The sequence below is a fragment of the Melozone crissalis genome, unplaced genomic scaffold, assembly GCF_028551555.1.
Source record: "Melozone crissalis strain CALT ecotype California unplaced genomic scaffold, PUWL_Pcris_2 ptg000018l_1, whole genome shotgun sequence".
Classification (NCBI taxonomy): Eukaryota; Metazoa; Chordata; class Aves; order Passeriformes; family Passerellidae; genus Melozone; species Melozone crissalis.
Genome location: NW_026535796.1, coordinates 33,405,143 through 33,425,536, shown reverse-complemented (window position 1 = coordinate 33,425,536; position 20,394 = coordinate 33,405,143). Strand labels below are relative to the sequence as shown.

At 42.8% G+C, this 20,394-nt stretch overlaps 2 protein-coding genes across 2 annotated transcripts; one reads left to right on the top strand and one right to left on the bottom strand.

Moving 5' to 3' along the window:
* Positions 1–919: 919 nt before the first annotated feature.
* On the bottom strand, positions 920–10,372 carry COQ6 (coenzyme Q6, monooxygenase). Its single transcript, XM_054275218.1, has 12 exons — positions 10,213–10,372; positions 8,289–8,423; positions 7,514–7,572; positions 6,304–6,427; positions 5,752–5,882; positions 5,282–5,389; positions 5,130–5,192; positions 4,705–4,812; positions 4,103–4,305; positions 2,732–2,847; positions 2,201–2,367; positions 920–1,072 (listed from the first exon to the last, which is right to left on the bottom strand). Exons 1-12 carry the CDS (start codon positions 10,370–10,372, stop codon positions 1,043–1,045), a joined length of 1,404 nt encoding a protein of 467 aa, XP_054131193.1. The 3' UTR covers positions 920–1,042.
* Positions 10,373–10,551: 179 nt separating this feature from the next.
* FAM161B (FAM161 centrosomal protein B) lies at positions 10,552–20,381 on the top strand. Its single transcript, XM_054275204.1, has 8 exons — positions 10,552–10,876; positions 12,042–12,604; positions 14,334–14,671; positions 15,064–15,191; positions 15,479–15,646; positions 16,134–16,233; positions 17,625–17,755; positions 17,979–20,381. The coding sequence occupies exons 1-8, from the start codon at positions 10,728–10,730 to the stop codon at positions 18,067–18,069; spliced, it is 1,668 nt and encodes a 555-aa protein (XP_054131179.1). The 5' UTR covers positions 10,552–10,727; the 3' UTR covers positions 18,070–20,381.
* Positions 20,382–20,394: the final 13 nt, after the last annotated feature.

The window sequence follows — 20,394 nt, the reverse complement described above, 5'->3', positions numbered from 1 at the left end:
GGGGGATCTGGACAACCCAGTCAAGTCCTCACACTTACCCTAGTGCAATGAGATTATTTATTACCTAAACTAAAGAGTAAGCAGCCTTTTAAGAGAAGAGCTCTACTTGCAGCCCTGATTTTTATCTCCTCCTTTGTAATGTCTTTGAGCCAGGCACTAACAAGGACTGCCTAATATGAGTGACTGCAGAAGCACAAGTAATAGCTTTCACTTCAGTTTCATTCTTTCTGATGTTAATTTCTGATACTGGTCACCCATATGTGTAAATCTTGCCCATGGGCAGTGCTTAGTTTAATTTTGTGAGTGGCAAATGTCTAATGCAAGATGCTGGTGTTTGGAACTGAAGACAGAATATCTTGAATTGTCTATTTTGGTAATTAAAGCATTTTTAACAATATTGAAGATGTTGTGGTATAGTTTTCTTTCCTGGATATTATTGTTGCCTTGTATCTTTCCCATGGAGCCCTTAGCCATTTCCACAAGAAACACCATTATTAAATAAAGCACCAAGAGAAAGGCAGGGAAAAGGGTGAAAGAACAACAGACAGAGTTTTAAAATATATCTGCCACCATGTGTTGTTTCTCTCTGCTGCAAACTACCCCTTCTGTCTGAGCTGAGGTGCCAAGAAGCCAGGAGTGATGTTACAGCTCTAGCAATCATATCAGAAGAAACTGAAAGTAATTAAGCAGCAAAAGCTGTTAAAAATTAGCCAGCAGTTGGCAAAATTCAACACTGTGTTTGCCAAAAGACAGACAGCTGTTTGCACCTCAGTCTTCAATTCAGGAGGCCCAGATTAAAAGCACATACTGTACTTAGTTCTGTGGCTGAAGACATCATGGTACTATGGAAAGAAACCCTAAATCCTCCTGAGGAGGGCAAATGTGACAGCTTTTGCATAAACCAGTGGATGATGTAATACACAGCTCAATCCCTCAGTTTTATTGTAAATTAAAATAAAAATTCAAAGATTCAAGTAAGTCACAGTCCTTTTAAAGGCAATGCATTCATAGGCAAGCTGCTGACAGGTAGACTGACAACAGATCATTTGCTGGCAAAAGCCATGATTTGCTCCTAAAAGAGAAGAAAAAGAGAAGTAATTCATAAGCATGTGTTTTAGAAAGAACCTTTAGGCACATTCCCATTCATATAAATGAACAACAGTTCTTGGCCAGGCTTTCTAGCCACACACAGAGAACCTATCCCTACGTCCCAGAAAATTAACAAAATTGTAGCATTCCTGTCCTTCCCAAGTAGTACAAAACTGGTAATTCCAATGGGTTCTGTGCTCAGAAAAAGACACCTTCAACTGTTTTTTTTCTTTTAAACAGAGAAAGAGAAAAAAAGCTTGTGAGCACTGAAGCAGCAGCATAGTCCTCCTTAATGAAGACAGTGTGTCAGTGGCAGCTGCTCTGCCTTAGGAATGTACTGATTTTCAGTTGAGGAAGTGTCTCAACTGTGACCATGACACAAAGGAAACAGGGCATCTGTGTTTAATATAAAGATGGAGAATAAATGAAGTAAAAATTGAAATCCAAAGATGAGAATCTAATTTGCTGGTGCTTGGGAGCTTTGAGAGCAGAGGGCTTAAGGAACCTCACAAAAATCCAACAACTAGGTCAAGAGGGTGAGAAGTTCAGGCAGATGGGCTGCAAACAGAGGGTCTAAGACAAAAACTCCTCACCACCACCTTCCTCAGGTAATTGCCATTTTAGAGCCTTGAACTTCTGCCATGAGGGAACAATTCACAAGGCAAAACAGCACAGAAACAGTTAAGTGTGGGCTGCACACTGCATCTGGGAATTCACCCAATCTCTTAGTGAAGATGTTTCTTCACAGGCCTGTCTTCTCTGTCCATTGCTAGAATACAATTCAAGGTTTGACACTAATTCCATAGCAAAATAAAGCCAAAGATTTCTGATGACCTCTAACTCCTAATTACTGATACAGAATATAAGACACTTAGATCTTTTATATCCCTTGTGCTGGAGGGGGGAAAAAAAAAGTCTCTACTGAGTCATCAGTTATTTAGGAACTCCTCGGGCCCATTCAGGACACAAACCCCCCAGTTTAAAATAGTATTTTCCAACCAAAAATGTTTCATTTTAAACAAATAAAGATCTTTACATCTTGTGCATGTTTCATGAATAGTAGAATAGAATGAACTCCTACAGCCCTCACTGAAGTAAGTGAGATCCTTACTTTGACAGGAGGCAGGGCATTTGTTGCTTGCAATCCCCATGTCCTCAGCAACACCAGAGGAGCCAGTGTGGTAGAGTACAGCCTTTTTAGCATATCAGTAGCAGCTAACAAGGAGACATTATGCCTCTGACGTTCTGTTTCAAACTTGAGGAGGTGTTTTAAGGAGCCTGGAAGAGATAATTGAATGTTTCTATTACACTTGATGTGCCACAAACAATTGTGCATCTTAAATACAGAGCAGTTTCCTCTGGGAACTGAAAGAGAACAGAGAAATGGTTCATCTCAATAAACACCTCTTTCCACCAGCTAGTGCTCTTCATCCCACCACATCTCTAACTGCCATCCTGCAGAGCTTTATTTTTTTTAAAGCAGCTTTAAGATTCGTGGATGGAAACTGCATCCAAGAATCAAGAACTGCTTCACTTCAACAAAGCTTTCAAACACAAGACAGCAGCATGCTAACCAGAGGGACTGCAGCAAAGGCCTGGGAGACTGATCCTTTCCTGCCCCAATGCTGCCTTGGAGCCTTACCCAGATCGCTCCCGTTGAAGGCTGCTGCACTGAGGTGATGAGCTAAACATGCAATATCACCAAAGCCCAGGTTCACTCCTTGTCCTGCAAGTGGGTGGACTCTGTGTGCTGCATCCCTGGAGCAAGAGAAGACAGAAATTTATTTCCCTTCTTGAAGAAAGCCACAGTGGCTGACAAACCCCAGAAGGGACAGTGTAGCACTCCTCACCTCTTTGCAATGAACCACCTTAGAGCAGCACATGCACTTTATCCAGTACCTCCTTGCATGCTATGCTGAACTACCTGACTGCCTCTCCAGTTGTAAGAAGCAAGACATAGGGGAGGTAACAAAAAGCAGGTCTGAAAGGAAAAATTATAAAGAGGCGACTAGCCAAAGTCCTCTCAGATACATGTGGAACAGGCCTTTATGTTTTTGTAAGTGACCTCAGCACAACAGGAGCTCTGTCAATGGCACATTGCACAAACACAAAGTGGACAGATATCATGAGTATAAAAGAGAGGTGGGATTATCATTGAATAGAAACAAAATCAGGCTCTTCTATGAACAGACTTATCTGTAAAGCTCAAAGACAAACATTGCTGTGGGAGTCACAAAGTAAAAGAAATTAGATTAAGTTTTGATATGAAATGCAAGATCATGTGCTTTACCAAGCTATAAAGCACAGTGTGCTCCCAAGAGTGGTTCATAGGTTGGTAAGATGAAAAGTGCACCACACAAAAGTGTAGCACAGCATCCAAGATTTACTGAAAGTTACCACCACACTGCAGCTGGGGCAGAGAATAAAGTACATGCGACCTTAGAATATAAGAAATTAGGTATTTTTCTGTTTGAATAGGCCACCATACAAAAGTCTCTCACATCCCACATGGAGTAATTTTTGTCATTTGTGTTCAAAAAAGGTGAGTTAAAAACTCAAAGTGGTGCTCAGAATGGCTGGTATAATGTAAGAGGAAGTACAGATCCAGCATGAGATACTGGATAGTTTCACTAGACTGTACAAACCAGGGAAGGGAAATAATTATCTTTCAATTTACACAAACAGCACAGATAATGGGCAGAAAGCTACTCATGCAAAAGGACAGGAGGGCACCCAGAACAAACCGGATCTGGGTAAAGTCAGACTGGAACAATGTATCATTTCTAACATCTGAGTTGTTGGTGGGGAGCTGCTGTCCTCAGGACATTCCCAACCACCTGCCACCCGCTGTCCTCAGGTCATTTCTAACCAAGTGCCACCCACTGTCCTCAGGTCATTTCTAACCAAGTGCCACCCGCTGTCCTCAGGTCATTTCTAACCAAGTGCCACCCGCTGTCCTCAGGTCATTCCCAACCACGTGCCACCCACCCAAGGGCGGCGCTGAGCACCTTACCCGATGAGAGCCACGCGGGGCCGGACGTACTCTGTGGCGTGGCCCAGCCCCAGGGGGAACATGGCTCTGCTCTCTGCATCCACGCCAGCAACGCTCGGGGGCAGCTGACGGACTGCAGTCCCCGAGGGCTTCAGCAGCGAAAGGGCAGAACGAAACATGGCCCCGGCAGTGTCAATGAAGTCAGAGTGGTTTATGTTGCTCCACTGAAACAGACAAACAAATCTTTGGAAGCTGACCCAAACTAGACCCATAAGAGAACCCAGTTGAAAAAAAAAATCTGAGTTCCAATACTGAATTTTAACCACTTGGACAAAACTATACAGTAGAAAAAACTAAAACTTCACCATTTTAGGACATACAGATTTCCAACTAGGATGAGCCTACTCTACCTGCCTTTTGGAAATTTAAGTTAACTTCTGTGGCTTTCAGAACTAACCTAATTCAGTCCCAAGGGGTCATCTTTTCTTTGCTAAGTGCCTCTTTAATATCATTCTCACCAGAGAAAGGAACTTCAGAATGCACCTCTCCCATTACTGTTGTTTAGCTACAGAATTCTGTTCTGTTTCTTAAAGCCTCTTCCCTGCCATGAGGCTGATACTCACAAAGGCAGAGTTGATGCTATCCACAAAGCTTTCCTCATCCATGGCAAGAAGTTCCGATGCATGGTCATGAGATGTAGACCACACCAGAGAGCTGGCAGTGTCAGACAGCTAGTTTAAGAGAATGTCAAGGGTAAATATCAAAAGAAAAAGAAACAAAAATAAACATTCAGTGCAAAGACTTCTCCACTGCCCTGCCTCACACTGTCAGTCCCTCTGAAAATTACACTTCCTGCCCAACTTGTTACAAGTGGGAAATGCCAAGGATAGAACGAGACAGCAGGAGGGGAAAACGCAATAAATGACAAGTGAAGGGCAGATGTGCAAATTCTTAAGAGACAGAACCAACACAGAAAGGCATGGACAGAAATAAAGTTACTAGACTAGAAAAAATTTTAAAAACATTTAAAAAAATACTAACACCTTACCGGAAGAAGCGCAATTGGCCCGGTGGGAAGGAACCGCTGCCATGCTACATTGTTGTCTGTGGCCTACAGTGGAAAGAAGCAAGTGGGCAGCAAGCCAGATCACCCTCTTAGGTTCTACTGCTTATGGAAGAGTCAGTTTAGCAGAATTTTACCTCAGATAAATGGAGAGTTGCCACCACAGCTGACTGGTCATACTGATGTTCAATGTTCTTAATTTCAGCTTCCTTCCGGACCATAGAGTTATGACCATCTGCACCAATCTGTAAAACAAAGAGATGCACAGCAACTTCTTCAGCAGCTCCTAGAAACATTAGGAGCTAGTATTTCACTCTAAAGGCCTCAGACTGCATCTGTATATCGTCTGCTTATTCAGAAAAAAAAAAAACCCAAAACCAGAAGAGGTGGCCCCTTCTGCTCTTCTCATATTCAGCAGCATCTCCTTGCAGCAGGCAGAGAGAAGGCCATGCCCAGTGTCCCACACCCTCACAGACAGGGCTAGCCACTCACCTCACTCTAGCACTCCACATGGGTGGGGTGGCACACATGGAATTGGAACCAAACCAGTGGAAAGGACTTGGGTTAGAGATAATGCCTTATCAACAGAACTAAAGAGCTTAGTTACCAGCAGCTTGGTCTGAAGTCTGCGTCCATCAGCTAACTCAACTTGGACCCAAGGGCTTGTGTCACAGCCATGGGAAGGAAAGGGCCAGGTGTACCCAACTGCTTTGCTCCTGTAGAAGACGTCCACGTGGTCTGATGGGAACACAGAGCGCCATGGTCACAGCACAACACGGACAAGGAAAAGGAAACATCGCTACAACAGCCAAGGCCATGCAGGGGTCTTAACGGCACCCTAGGAGCTCACCCTACAATTCTCAAGGCACCCCAAAAAACCAGATATGGACAACCCCTTGTCACTGTAAGGCCTGCTCTGGACAAGGAGGTACTGATTTTTTAATTAAGTCCAATTTTGAAGTATTTTGGAGAACTACATATCCTGCTCTGTAGCCTTTGGAAGTCAGATTTCTCCCTCCTTCCCAACTCCAGAAGGTGCCCATTTCTCAAGAATTACTTGTTAGACAAATTTCTCCCTCTCAAGACTTAGCACACAATAGAAGGCAAGTTACTGAAAGCTATCTGCAGGAAATAAAACATTGAAGAAGTTGTCCTCTACCTGCTACTGCATCTAACTGTTTTGTGAGAGCAGACATAATGACATCATTCTCCACTATGTAACCCATGTCATCTAAGTCATCTTTCTCAAAAACGATCATGGCTTCTGAACAAGCATCCCACACCTACGAAGAAAAAATACATTACATGAAGCTATGTGATAAAGAAGTCTCCATTTCAGGGACTTAACAGCAAAAAGACACGGTAATCTAGAAATAAAGAACTAGACGAAACATCCTGGATTACTGTTCATTCCCAGCTACTAAAGTGCACTACATAATTCATTTCATTAAATGATTTAGCTTAAGCTCAAAAAGTAATTCCAAGTCAAGTTTTTCATCCCTACTTTTCTGTTACATAACTGACATAGAAAGCTGTGCTACAGCCTTGCTGTAGGTTAACCCCAGAAGGCAGTTCAGCCCTATGGAGGTGCTTCCCTTCTCCCCTGCACTGAGATGGGGAAGAAAACTGAAAGGATGAAAGTAGAAAACTCATTGCTTGAGGTAAATGCAGTTTAATAGGAAAAGCAAAAGCCACATGTTCAAGCAAAGCAATCCAAGGAATTAATTCACTGCTTCCCAAGGCAAGCAGGTATTTAGCCATCTCCAGGAGAGCAGGGCCCCATCAAGCATAATGGTTACTTGGGAAGACAAACACCATCCCTCTGAACTTCCCATCTTTCCTCCTTCTTTTATTGCTGACCATGACACCATATGGTATGGGTTATCAGCCAGAATCAGTTGTCCAGCCTATGTACCCTCCCAGTTTCTTGTGCACTCCCAGCCTGCTCACTGGCAGGGCAGTGTGAGAAAGCCTTGGCACTGTGTAAGTGCTGCCCAGCAATAACTGAAACATCCCTGTGCTATCAACAGTTTTCAACACAAATCTGAAACACCATCCCATACAAGCCACCATTAAGAGAAGAAACTCTATCCCAGCCAAACCAATACACCCTTTATCTTTATCTCCTGGCTAATACCCAAGCCTCAATATCTACAGCTGCCACTAGGAATCCACCTTTCAGCCTGTAACATCAAGGCCCTGGGGACAGGTATTTCTGAGCAGACTGCTACCCACAAAAAAGAGACAGAAATGAACATAAGTATGACCTGCCCTTTACCATAGGAATAAAAACCTTTGTGCCATTGATGCAAGTACTTTTGAGCATTCAGAGTAGACAGACACAAGGTGTATCTGCAGCCCTAAGGCACCTGCATTCGCCGGAAGGGTTTGAGTCTCAGGCTGCAGACGTGATCCCAGGCACCACAACCTGAAAGAGAAAAAGGATAGAAATGCACAGAGATACAGGTTCACATGAGACACTGAGCCCAAAACTAAACTGAAGCTCACTCCACACTCTCCTCCACTCTTCCCTGACTATGCTCAGGCTTGGCTTGCACCTTCCCTAGATAGTGCCAGGTCTGCCTCGGTGCTATCTCCAGAATCACATTGTTTTACTGTTAACACATGCCAGCAGGAAAGAAACAAGAGCTCTCCATGAGCCTCTGACCTAACAGACAGCTCTCACTGTTCCATCACTGGGTAATAAAACAGACATAGAAACGCACAGCCATAATTGTAGAAAACATTTCTTTCTCCAAAAGGAATTAAGGCTCAAATGTCTCTTTAAAATGACAATTAATCCTCATTAATTGAGGACTGAGCTACCAGCCTACAAAGCACTAAGCTTCTTTTTGGATAGAACATTCTAGGTGCTGTTGAGAGCACCTTAAAACCTTTCACTGCCTAAAGTCACAAATATTTATACAATATTTATACAATAATACACAGACCAAGATACCAGAACACAGATCCTTGTTATCAAGAGAATTTGGATTTAATAACCACAACTCAGCATGTAGAGACAAAGGCAAATAATGCTACTGATGTTAGGGTGAAGGCAACACATGGTCAAAAGGGTTTTTGTTTCAACAAAACCAGCTCAAATATAAATGTTAAAAATGCAAACAATAAAATCATACTTACTGCTTAGGAGGGTAGCTGATCCTGGGGAGATGGAACTGACCCTGTTGCTGTAACTGTCTGGCATGTGATCATATTCTTTCCTAGGACCAGCCTCCAGCAAAGCAATCTTTTTATCATGGAAGTGGATGTCATGCCCTAAAATAAGCAAATACATGCTTTGTTACAATGCTCCTGCCAAAAATCTCAAAAACAAAACACCTGAGTTCTTGTAATAAGACACATTAGATGCAACAGTTAATAAAGAAATGCATATACAGTACAGGTTTTGACCAGACAGGTAAACTTTTGTATGTTAAAGCTTTATGACTACAGTCCTGTTACTGAGATGGACAACTCTTTTGCAGCTAAAGCAAGGATTACATATTTCCCTTTTGCATAAAGCTTACATTTTTGTACAAATTTGTGCCATTTTTAAGTGAAAATTTATTACTGGAGTATTATCAAGTGAAATCTGCAATATTTACTCCATGTTTACACCAGAACACGTTTTCCAGAGCTTAAACATAAATTCTCTTTATAGAAGAAGAGATCAAAATAAAACTTCTGTGATATGTAGCAATTACATTAATATTTTCCCTGTCCTCTCATTCTGACAATGGAATAGCACAGGCAGTTTAGACTTTAAACTTCCCCATAAAGAGAACTGAAAAAAAAAAAAAAAAGACTCAAGTAAAGTGTAAAACACTGCAGCTGAGCTGGCCACACCTGCAGCATCCCAACCACCACAGATGCAGAAGGCACTGAGGACAGAAGTGGAGTCCTTCATCATCTAGAGTTTACTACCACAGCAGCCCTAGAGACAGCAGTGTCCTGGCATAATCTCTACATCATGCACAGTAATAACCTCATCTCCTGAGAGGTCCCAAACCTGCTTGTCAGCCTTAGGTACCACTGCTGGAGGGGATCCTTCTCAAATCCACTGGGCTCCTGTTTAACAATACAAGCAGAACTTAAGCTTGCAAGGTGAGCCCTTACACTTGCAAAGTACTTATTGCTCAGCATCTTTGATCTTCTGGGCACTACTTTTTTTAGGTTTCTGTCACTATTGCACCCTTCTGAATCCATGCTGCAAATAAAGGAGCAGCCAGTACTCTCAGGATCTCTAAGGATACAAAGCAATGGATCTCAAAGGATCCATTTTAACTTGGTATTAGTGTTTAAAACACTGGGTTAGAGAATGAAACTTGGGATCAGATAATAATGATTAGATGGATGGAGCACCTCTCCCACAAGGAAAGACTGAGCAAACTTGGTTCGTTCACCTGGAAAAGAGAGAGCTTAGGGGTGACTGAATTGTGGCCTCACAGTACCTGAAGGGAGCCTACAAGAAAGACAAAAATGGACTTTTTACAAGATCATGTAGTGACAGGACAAGGAGAAACATTCAAAGTGAAAGACAGTAGGCTTAGATTAGATATTAGGAGGAAGTTCTTGTCTGTGAGGATGGTGAGCCACTGGAACAGGTGTAAATGAAGAGAAGCTGTTAATGTCAGAGAAGCTGTAAATGTCCCAACCCTGCAGGTGTTTGAGGCCAGGCTGGATGTGGCTCGGAGCAACCTGGTCTATGGAAGGTGTCCCTGCACACAGCACGGGGTTGGAACTATGTGATATTTAAGGTCCCTTTCAACCCATTCCGTGATTCTACAATCAGAAAAGCATTTTAGCTAAGGGTGACAATATCCATCAGCTATTTAAGGATGAGCATGTTTGACAGAAACACTACAGTCTATAAAACTCTAGTTAACGGCCCCATTAACACTGTGCAGACACAGAGCTATGGCCTGGCTCATCACTGACCGGCTCACCAAACAGCCTCAGGTGAACTTTAGAGCAGGATCAAGGATCCCTCAGCAGACCCCGGACACTGAGATCCTATACACGGTTACCTCACACTGCGGGGAGTGGGAGTGGGTCTCAGCCTTACCCAGCACGGCGGCCATGGCGCTCCCGACCATGCCCCCGCCCGACACCACCACATCGTAGAGCGGCGGGCTGGAGGCGGCGGAGCGGAGCGGGGCGCGGGGCCCGGCCCTGAGCCGCGCTCCGAGCGGGGCCAGCAGCGCCCGCCCGCGCAGCGCCGCCATCGCCGCGGAACTGACGGCGGCGGAAGTGGCGAGCGGAGCCATGACAACGGCTGTGCGGGCGGCCGGCCTCGCGTCTGATTGGCTGCGTGCGGCCGAGTGGGCGGGCCCGAGCGCCGCCGGCCGAGCTGATTGGTGCAGACCGGGGGCGGGGCGGGGCGCGCTGAGGCGGCGGCCCGCGGACAGGAGGGGCCCCGGCCGCGGCGCTCCCGGGCGGAGAGGCGGGGTCGCAACCCCAGAACCCGCTCTGCCCGATTCCTCTCGTTTTTTCCAGGTTACGCGACGTCCCCGCAGGCTGTAACGCGCCGACTCCTGCGTTTCCCGCCGCCGGGCAAGGAGCTGGGAGCATCCTATCGGGATGGGGGGCCGGCGGTCTCCGTTAGAACCGGGCGTACCGTGCCAGGCAGAGTTATGGGGTGACCTCGGGGTGTTCGAAGAAGATGAGGAGCTGGAGGGTTTCAGGAGGGAGGCGGAAGTTCTGCGTGAGAAGCTGAGGGAGGCTCTCAGGTAGGACGATACCTGGTACGGATGGCAGGATGGGGTGCAGGATTCCTCCTCCCTGTGGCCAGCGAGGAGCCGGAGCATGATGTCCCAAAATGCGGGTGTACAGTGCCAGAACACGGGCCACAGGTGGAGTCACAGCAGGGAGGATGGGTCAGTAGGTGCCCACTAAGCAGCTTTCACCTAAAACACGAACAGCACAAATCCCCGCCTCACTCATCAGCTAATCATGCTTGAAATGTGCCAGCAGATGACACACATTCTTATCCAGTATCCAGTCTTCAGAGCTGTGGGCTTTCCAAGGTCGAGCTCTCAGATGACTTTCCTTGTGATTAATCTAGCTTTGCATTCACTAGCAGGTCACACGTCCACTCTTATAAAGGAAATAGTTTATGAAGAAGAAGAGACTGCAGCAATTACCAGCAAGTGTATTGACCAGGAGTCTGTTCACACATGATCTGCACCTTCTGTCTCCCCCCACTGTTTTCTCCTTTGCTGTTCTTGGTCCACTCTGATTCACCTTGATCCTTCCTTTTGCCTGCATTTATTCCATCCCTAAAATCTGTTTCACTCACTTTCACAATCACCCTCTGACATGCTATGAGAAGTTTGCCATTTTAATGAGACCCAGGATAGTCTCAGGTGGGTTTTCTTATTATCAATAATATGGTCATCTTCTCAGGTACAAAGTTTCTAGCTGAATCTCTCAAACATCACACTAAAGCAGTTTCTTGTAATGACATTCCCATCAGCATCCCAGGAATGCTAGTGTTTGGTACTGTTTGTTGGGATTTGTGCATCTCTGTGCCTGATTGCCTCTCCTGCATTTGTCTGTTATGTTGAGTAGCTATTAGAAAGATAACCCTAAAGCTGGAGCTTTATGGTTTGCTTGTGGCCTTTCTGGCAATAGAGTGCTCTCAGCATAATAAATTGCATGACAAAGCTAAGTAGGCCTAACTTCCATTTTGTACATGGAAAACAAGCAAAGCTCTGCTCATGAACTTCGGTAGCAAAGCAAAATATGGAGCCTGAGAATGACAAACCCTAGGCCTGTCTTTTAACGACCAGCTCAGCCTGCGGTGTCTTTCTCTTAATCAGTAGTGTCTCCCTTCTTTTAACTCTGTTTTTTAATAATGTCACTAATCTCCCCTTCATAATGTGTTTGTCTTAGTCACACATCTGGTAACATAAGGCAGTCCAGTTCTTTGACCGACCTCACCTCAGACAGTTCCTGGGATCAGCAAAAGCCTCACTTGTTTCCTAAGTCCCGCTTGAGGCCAAAAAGCGCTTCATCTCCCTGGATTCCTTCCATCACCATCCCTCAGCCTTTCAAAATGACCCTGCGGGAAGCTCGCAGAAAGTCCGAGTTGCTGAAGTCATACATGTTCCTTGAACTAGACACACACAGAGACAAAAGGCAAAGCCAGGATGAAGCTGAATGTCAGAAACAATTCCGGGCACAGCCTGTACCTGCCCATGTGTTTCTGCCCCTTTATCAGGAAATAATGGAGCAGAATGAGATTCGCAGGCAAGCAGCAACACAGAAAAGAAAGGAGCTGCTACTTTCAATGCAGCGGCCCTTCAGTTTTGTGGAGAAGGAAGAGAAAAAGAAAGAAGCTATCAGACAAAAATTCCTGGCAGCAGCAACCCCAAATGAGAGCTCCAAACAGAAGCAAGCCAGTAAAAAAGTTCCTAAATCTACTTATGACTCACTTCTTGGAGATAAACTGAAAGGTAACATGCCAGGGCTCTTTCTGTAAAAGCACCTCCCTGCCTGTCCCTTGCTGTCTCCATGCTGGGAGGTAAGATCATGGCTCGTAAGGCACCACTTGGAGCCTAAGGCCAGTGTCTCCTGGTGGTGATGAGTCTCCTGTGTGTCTCCCTGGTCATTGCATTTTGTTTAGATACCCTTGCAGTAGAGTGCCCTAAGTTCAGTAGTGTATGAGTGTCAGCAACAGCAGTTCTGTTCCACTCCCCAGAAAACATGGGCACATTGAGCTCTACAGACAGATTTCCATATCCACTTTGCTGCCGATTGTGACAGTCTGGGAATCTTTGCCTGCACTGGATTTCATACCTTTGGTTACACTAAAGGGTCTGAGATGATTTGTGGCACAAACATGAAGACAGATGTAGTGCCATAGGTCTCCAAGGTCCATGCAGTACCTTAGATCTGACAATTTTACTCCTACCCAAGTGATCCATTCTGCACAGAACCCCTAGGAGAGGAGACAAGTATTTCCTGAGCCCAAATCAGGCAATTAGTTTGGTTCTAAGTGATGGTGTAGTAGTCCAGTCTCTCCTGCCATTCTCTGATGTTTCCAGTGGCCTTCCCACTTGCACTCAGCTGGCTCAGTTGCTAAAACAGGGAAAGCAGGTGCCAGGACCATTCTAGTCAGGGCAGCCAAGGAAATGTTACTGATGCTTGCCTGCTTTCTGATGGCTTAAGCCACTGCAGTTGAAAGTTTGAAGTAAGCAATTCAGACTTCATGCTTGAATGTGGGAACTAAGCCAGTCCTTAATAATTCTCATGGCTTTTCTCATTCTTTTCTCCTTTTTTACTGTTTCTGTAATTTCTTCTTGAGGATACACCAGTTCAGTTTTCATCAAAAAACATTCTATTTTAACCTAAATAGATTAGAAAGGTAAAAAGCAGCAAAGGACAAACCATTGTTCTATTTCTATCTGGCATATGAGAAGGGAGGAGAAATTAACATTTCATACTTCAGGCAATGAATACCTATAAATTAACTCAAAATCATCTTATTTTGCAAACAGCAGTATTGATTTTTTTTCCCTAAAAGCAAAAAAAAAAAAAAACAACCCTCAGCCAACTGTCTGCATTTTCATAAATATTTAGTGCTGCACAGGGAAGGACTTCAGTTTGATGCTATAATCTAAAACATATTCTATAAAAGTTTATCACAAAAGTCACAAAACGTGATCTATCCATCAAATGTTCCTTACTTAAAAACTTTTCCAATATAGACAATTACTGCTGGAGATTACATAGAAAAGCTATCATCTGTTACAAGTATACTTGAATGACACATTTGTACCACACAGTCAATATGGCTGTAAGTCCCATATAAAAACTATGGGACTAGTATGGAAGATTAACATTTCTGCAAGACAAAGGAGACAAGGGGCACAAGTTACCTGGTACCTTTAAGAATAGGAGGAGTCCTGCTCAGTTATTGCTCCAATAAGTAAAAGAGATATCTAGAAATGAATGCCTAGGAAAGAGACCCTACCATGGTTTTACTGGCATCTTTGAATTATTTTTCCCTGGGAGGCAGAGAAGAGAGGGGCTGAAAAAGGGGGGAAGGAGAGCACAGGATGTTTGGTCTTCCCTATATCTGTAGCTGCCATAATAATGGAAAGTTTAGACTTGGGCAGTGGCAGTTTCACAGCCTTTTATGTCACTCACACTGTTCTCATTGCTTTCCTTTTGATCCTTTAGAAGCTGAACTCTGCAGGGAAATCCGCATTCAAATGAGAGCAAAGGATTTGCTGGAGAGCTCCGTGGCTCCTATAGACACCAGCAACTGTCGGAGGGAGCCTCAGTCCCGAACTGCCACCAGAACTAAGCAGGAAAAACTTGGCTTCTTACAGGACACAAGTTTCAGCTTCAAACCACAGATTAATCCAGCAATACCAGACTTTGAAGAACTTTACTGGGCGTTTCAGAGGAAAACAGTAAGGAGACAAGAAATCAAAGAGCCAACTCGTAATAAGCCGTTCAAGCTGAGAACCTCCAATCTCCATGCCAGGCAGAGGCAGACTAATGAAAAGATAAAGGTGAGATAGCTGGATATTTCTGTGGTACTGTTTTCTTCTATCAAGATACCAACTTCTCAAGTTTATAGCATTTAATTATTAATGGTTAACATCCTGTGACATCTGCCTTTGTATTGAGAGTACTGCAGAATTCTAGGCCAAACAAGAGAACAAAATTCTACACAAAATGAGCTATGACAGCTAAGGCTCAGTCACCCTTTCATAGCTCTAATCATGTCTCCTTCCCCTTGTCCCTCAGCCCATCCACATGTAAATCTCTGCTGATGGAAGAGAGAAGAGTGAGTGCATTCTCATAGCCCAGCTGTTCTCTTTGGTAGGCAAATAACAGAGGAGATTCTGTACTAGCAACTGTCTGTGAACAAATACACTCAATAAAGTTTCATTTCTTTCAGGATTCTCAGAAGCTTTCCAAGGTTTCAGTGCAAAAAAGTCACTCTCTGCCTGGACTTTCCTCTCTCTCTTCCAACACCCTCCCTATGCATATTACAGATGCAACTAGAAAGAGGGAATCAGCTATTAGGTAGGTAGAAAGTTTGTCTACAAGACTGTACAACTACTGACCAATGTGGAGGAAAAAACACCAGTGTTTTCCCTCATCACATCAACTACATCAACAATACATTTCCTAAATATTTCTTTCTCTGTCTTCTTTCTTTGTTAAGTCCTGCTCTGTGTCCCAGTTGCTTTGGAAATTGCACTTGTACAGCTGAAATTTTACTTTTTCTCCTTGGAGAGCTACAAAACTGAAATTCCCACCTAGCATCTGGCAGTCCACATGGGCTCATCAGTAACTTTTTTTCCATACAGATATGCCCAAGATAACAAAAAGGAAGGGGACAAAGAAGGAATTTATTGGCTGGAGAAACAGAAAATGAAATGTCAAGCTATGCAAAAGTCTGTGAACAGCCGAGCAAAAGCACTGGATCCTCATAAAACTCTGGAGGAAACACAAAAGGAGAAGTTAAAACAGAACAGGTCAGTATCCTACTCTGCACAAAAGTAACCTTTTGCTCTACTAACTGAAGATGATCAGATAATTCTTTAGGACAGATTGGGTATAAAAACATTTATAGCCTAACCTTTTTTGGTTACTGTATCCATTCTACATTCATTTGGGTATCTTCACAATTCCACGCTTCTTCCATAAAGAACGGTTTCCTTTAGATTAATGTTTGTAGAAACTAATTTGTACAAGCCAGTCAACTGTAATGTGTAGCTTGGTAAAGAACACATAAGAGACAAGTTTTTCTAAAAATGTGAACACTGTTTCTTGCTTGCAGTCTAGAAGAGCTTTGCTAATAGGTCCATAACTTGTCAGCAATAGGGGTTTTTTTCCCAGCATTCAGAATCAAGAGAATTACCAAAGTGATTTAAAGAATGGAACACTCACTGAGAATTCATCATTCCTGATCAGCTACAGTCAGAGGTAACCTATAGTAGACAGGCAATTTTTCCATTTCAGGCAAAATATGCAAGACAGAACAAAAGAATACAGAAAGGAGCTGGAAGAAATGAAGCTGCGAGTCAAGAACAGACCATTCCTTTTTGAACAGGTCACCAAGGTAAGTGGTCAAAGTCTCAGAGTATTTCTGGGCAATACGATAAATTGTCTTTCATTTAAGACAGGCATTAAGAAATCTAGTCTCAAATTAATTCATGGATGAGACGGTACAAACAGTCTCTTAGTCTCTAGGGTGCACTCAAAATAACACATGGAAAAGCCACCAAAGTATACTTTAAATTCCTTCCTGTTTTTTCCTTGAAAGAAACATTCAGGCTTATTTCTAGGAGCTTGCCAGTTCTTAGTATATATTGCAATCACAATATATGGTCTGATGAAAATCAAGGCCTTATCACACCAGAAATTAAATAAATACCTATTCTGCACCTGAATACCATAGACTACATTTAGGAGATGCAAAATTTTTTCTTAACACCCTCTCCAGTTAAGCACTTTTTCTTTGTACCTCTACTGCTACAGAAGAACATTAATGATGGTTATGTTGCTTTTATCACCTGTAGGCTTTGTAGTCTGGGGCTGCATTTAACACATCTCAACCATCACACAGTACCAGCTGCAAATCTCTATTGCACCTGAGGTGTAGATACAATCTGTACTGTATCTTTTTCCCTGGGTTTTCTTTCACTTTCATTTCCTTGCAGGAACTGCAGCTGGTTAGAGACAGTGACAATACATTGACAATATGCTGATTTAAAATTTCTCAACAGAAAGTACCCTCCTGGATCAGGCTTTCTGTTCTGATAATGGAGGCAGAGAACACACATGTGTGATAAATACTGGTAATATTTCCATGTACCAGATTGGTAACAATTCACTGTTACTAACAGTGTTCACTCATGTCCATACTAGGTTTCTATCCTTCCATATACAACACCTTAATCTTTAGGGTCTGTCCCTCTGGAGAACCCTAATCTCAGACTACATTGATTTGCAAGGTTCATTTGGAAATAGTGAGGATATAGGACTCAAGATGTTTGTTTTTCAATTGAGTTGATATGAAGCTATTTCACAGGCACTCTCCATTTATCAACTTCATTGTTGTTAGTTCTTACCACTTACAAGCAAATGTGCTTACAGAATTTCACATAACTTGGGTTTTGCACATGTTTTTGATATGAGTGTCAGAGTTAGGACTCAGACACAAGTATACCAGTCTGGTAAGACTGGAATGTGGTAGAAGGAGAACAGAAAAAGGAAGAACAAAAAAGAACTGAAGCAGGAAAACGTGAGCTCTGGCTTTGGGAGATGTAAGATATTGTCCTAGTGTTCAGTTTTGGTATACTGCACTGTATGGATTACAAAAATTTTGGACAGGAGATTGTGTTGTGCTCTTTTCCCATCAGGAGCATCAGATGTACACTTCAAAACCAGTTCACTGTTATGGGGAATCCCCAGTTCTCTGCATTTACTGTTTAAGTTTCGATTTCACAGCGTGATGCTCGTCAGGGAGCAGAGCGTCGCTACAGACGCACCCTGCAGCAGGTCGGCCTGAGCGAAGAATTTGTAAAGAAAAAAGGGAAAGATGCCACTGACTTGCTGGAAGAAGAATCTGATGTTCACAGGTAATAAAAACAATGCAGCATTGCTCTTTTGAAGGTGACTAAAAATATTTTCCTTGTTCATGAATGCATTCCAGTTTCTATAATCTAGTGTAGGAAAAACTAAATTAACTTCCCTGCTCTTATTAAGTATTGTGGCTTCTCTCTCTGAATTCCTATAACTGCACCCTATTTCATATGCATGGGGCCAACCATTTCTGGTATTAGCCCATCACTGTTTCTGCAGGCTGCCTGAGCCTCGGGGTGAAAAGGATGCCTGTACCAAACAGGAAGAAGTACCTCAGGAGGAACTGAGCACAAAGGAAGTGGCAGCATAAAAGCTTGCAGAAGAATCCATCAATCAGTTCTTGACTTCTTTCGCTCAAGATTCTCCAGGTTAATCCTCAGGAACTTAATAGTTTAAGCTGACACCTAAGAATTGCTGTGGGGTGAGATGGGAGAATTTAGTAAAGGGAAAAAAACAGCTGTTGTTTAGAGCACGTCTTGTTCAGCCCAGCAAACCCTGCAGCCTCCCTTAGTCTTCAAAAGTGTCCCTTGTGTGAGCTCTTTCCTTTAATGGGCAACAAAACAAGTTAGAGAGGTTGAAGCACTATCTTTGGATAAAAGTAGATATGAAAGATTGAAGAGGTGCATCCTCTACTGTCAGCTCATTGCATTCATGCCACAGAAGCACACAGGAAAGGAAAAATGCCTTCTACTGTGCTAGAGCTTTTTTTAGACACATGTGTGGTAGAATGCTTTCAAACAAGGTACTTCTACAAAAACAAATATCAGGATTTGACCCATCTTGGGAGAAGACTCAAAGGGAAGTCTTTCTCTGGTGTTAATTCTCCATTCACCCACTACCAGCTCAGCTTCTTCCCCCTATTAGTAAGAAGCAATAGTCTTCCTATATTAAAACATGTCCCATGTTTCATGATTTGAAAGTGTTTCAACACCTTACCAATTTAGGTCATTAATTTGGCCCAAAAAAACAATCAGTTATGAAGAAGGTTGTAATTAAACACTTTGAATGCATCACTTTGAATTATTGTTATCCTAATTGTATGATTGCTGTGATATCAAAGACAGATTTTGGAGGAAAAAAGGTTAGGTGTTGCCTGCCAGGACTTTGCACTCAGATGCCTAGTGCACCTTGAAAGGGGTATTTCACACTTTAGTGATCTCCCTTTGCCTGACACTAATAATCATTTCAAAAATAACAATCCTTACCACCTGGAATGTTTTCTGAGAAATTTGCACTTTGACATTAAAGTATTTTCAAATAGAGATAATGTTTCCGTATTGCTCAATTTTCCTCATCAGTCATCTTTTCCTCACTTACTTAAATACAAGATATGTCTGTTTTTGTCACCTTAATCCTTTTTTCCTTACACTGTAACAACACAGCCTTATCATCAAGTCAGAAATACAGTACCTGTCAGAGCTACCACATTAGACAAAGATATAAAACTGAAATAATGACATTTTTAATCGTAACAAAGTACTAAATCCAAGGATTTGTGGCCCAGGGGTTTCACACTGCTGCATTACAGACTGCACCAAACGGCAACATCCTCTTTAAGTGACTCAATCCTCACACAGACAACAGGCTTCAGCTCTTTGCAGGGTTCCAGAAAGGCTGTTACCAGTGTACCAGTTCCTACACAGGTGTAATTGTGTAGGGCAGCCAGAGGCTGCTCTTTCTCTGGGTACCCCCTGGAAAAGAGCAGTGATGTAACCACGTTGTCACCGTGCCTCACCACATTGAAGGAGGAAGGAAAGAAGATTACTTCCATGCTCTAAGTCTGTGATTTAAAGCCTCTTTGTATGGATATATTTGGAGCAGTGGGACTGAAATTTTAATACATACATTTTAAAGGGTATTTACTAAAATTGGTTGCTGATTTCCATAATAATAGTTAATGGTGCTGAAAAAAGAAATTTCCAAGTATGTGAAGTGAAAAGGGAAACCCTAAGAAAGGAGGAACAAAAGTTTAAATTATTATGCCATATCCTTTTAACAAATAGTAAGGTGACATGCATGAATATAATAACAAATAAATTAAAGCCTTCATATTGGTCCCTAAACTGAAATTGCAGAAATGTGATAAAAGTAAAAGCATCAAACTAAGTAACTGAAACTCACATCTCTCTTGCTAAACAAAGTTTTGTTCTGAAAGGAGGATTATGTTTCTGTAATCCTAAAAGAGAGCTGTAGTCTCTTAATATGTCTCAAAAATTGTATGAAAATAAAGAGTTTCAACTATGGTTCTGGATTTTTGCATTTTATGAAAGTATTTGGTTTTTTTCAGTTACAAGATTTACAGCCTGTTCAGCAAACCTACAAAAATACTGTAGAAAAGAAAACATCTCACTGGAGTATCTCCCATCAATTGCTGAGATGGCAGCCAAACTGCATCACTTTGATTCCCAGGTACCTGGTGGAGCTTCTGCAGGAACCTCCAGGTTACAATACCTGTTCCAGCAGCAGCACGACCTTTCCATTCAGCTAGGGAGCAATATAAACTCTAGGCATTCCCTTTGCATAGAAGCTATTACAGATACACAGTACCTTACCAAAATCTGCATTCTCAGTAATTCCAGTTGTGAAGGCTCTTTAAGTTAACAAAGTATTCAGAACACCATGTGGAAGACTCATT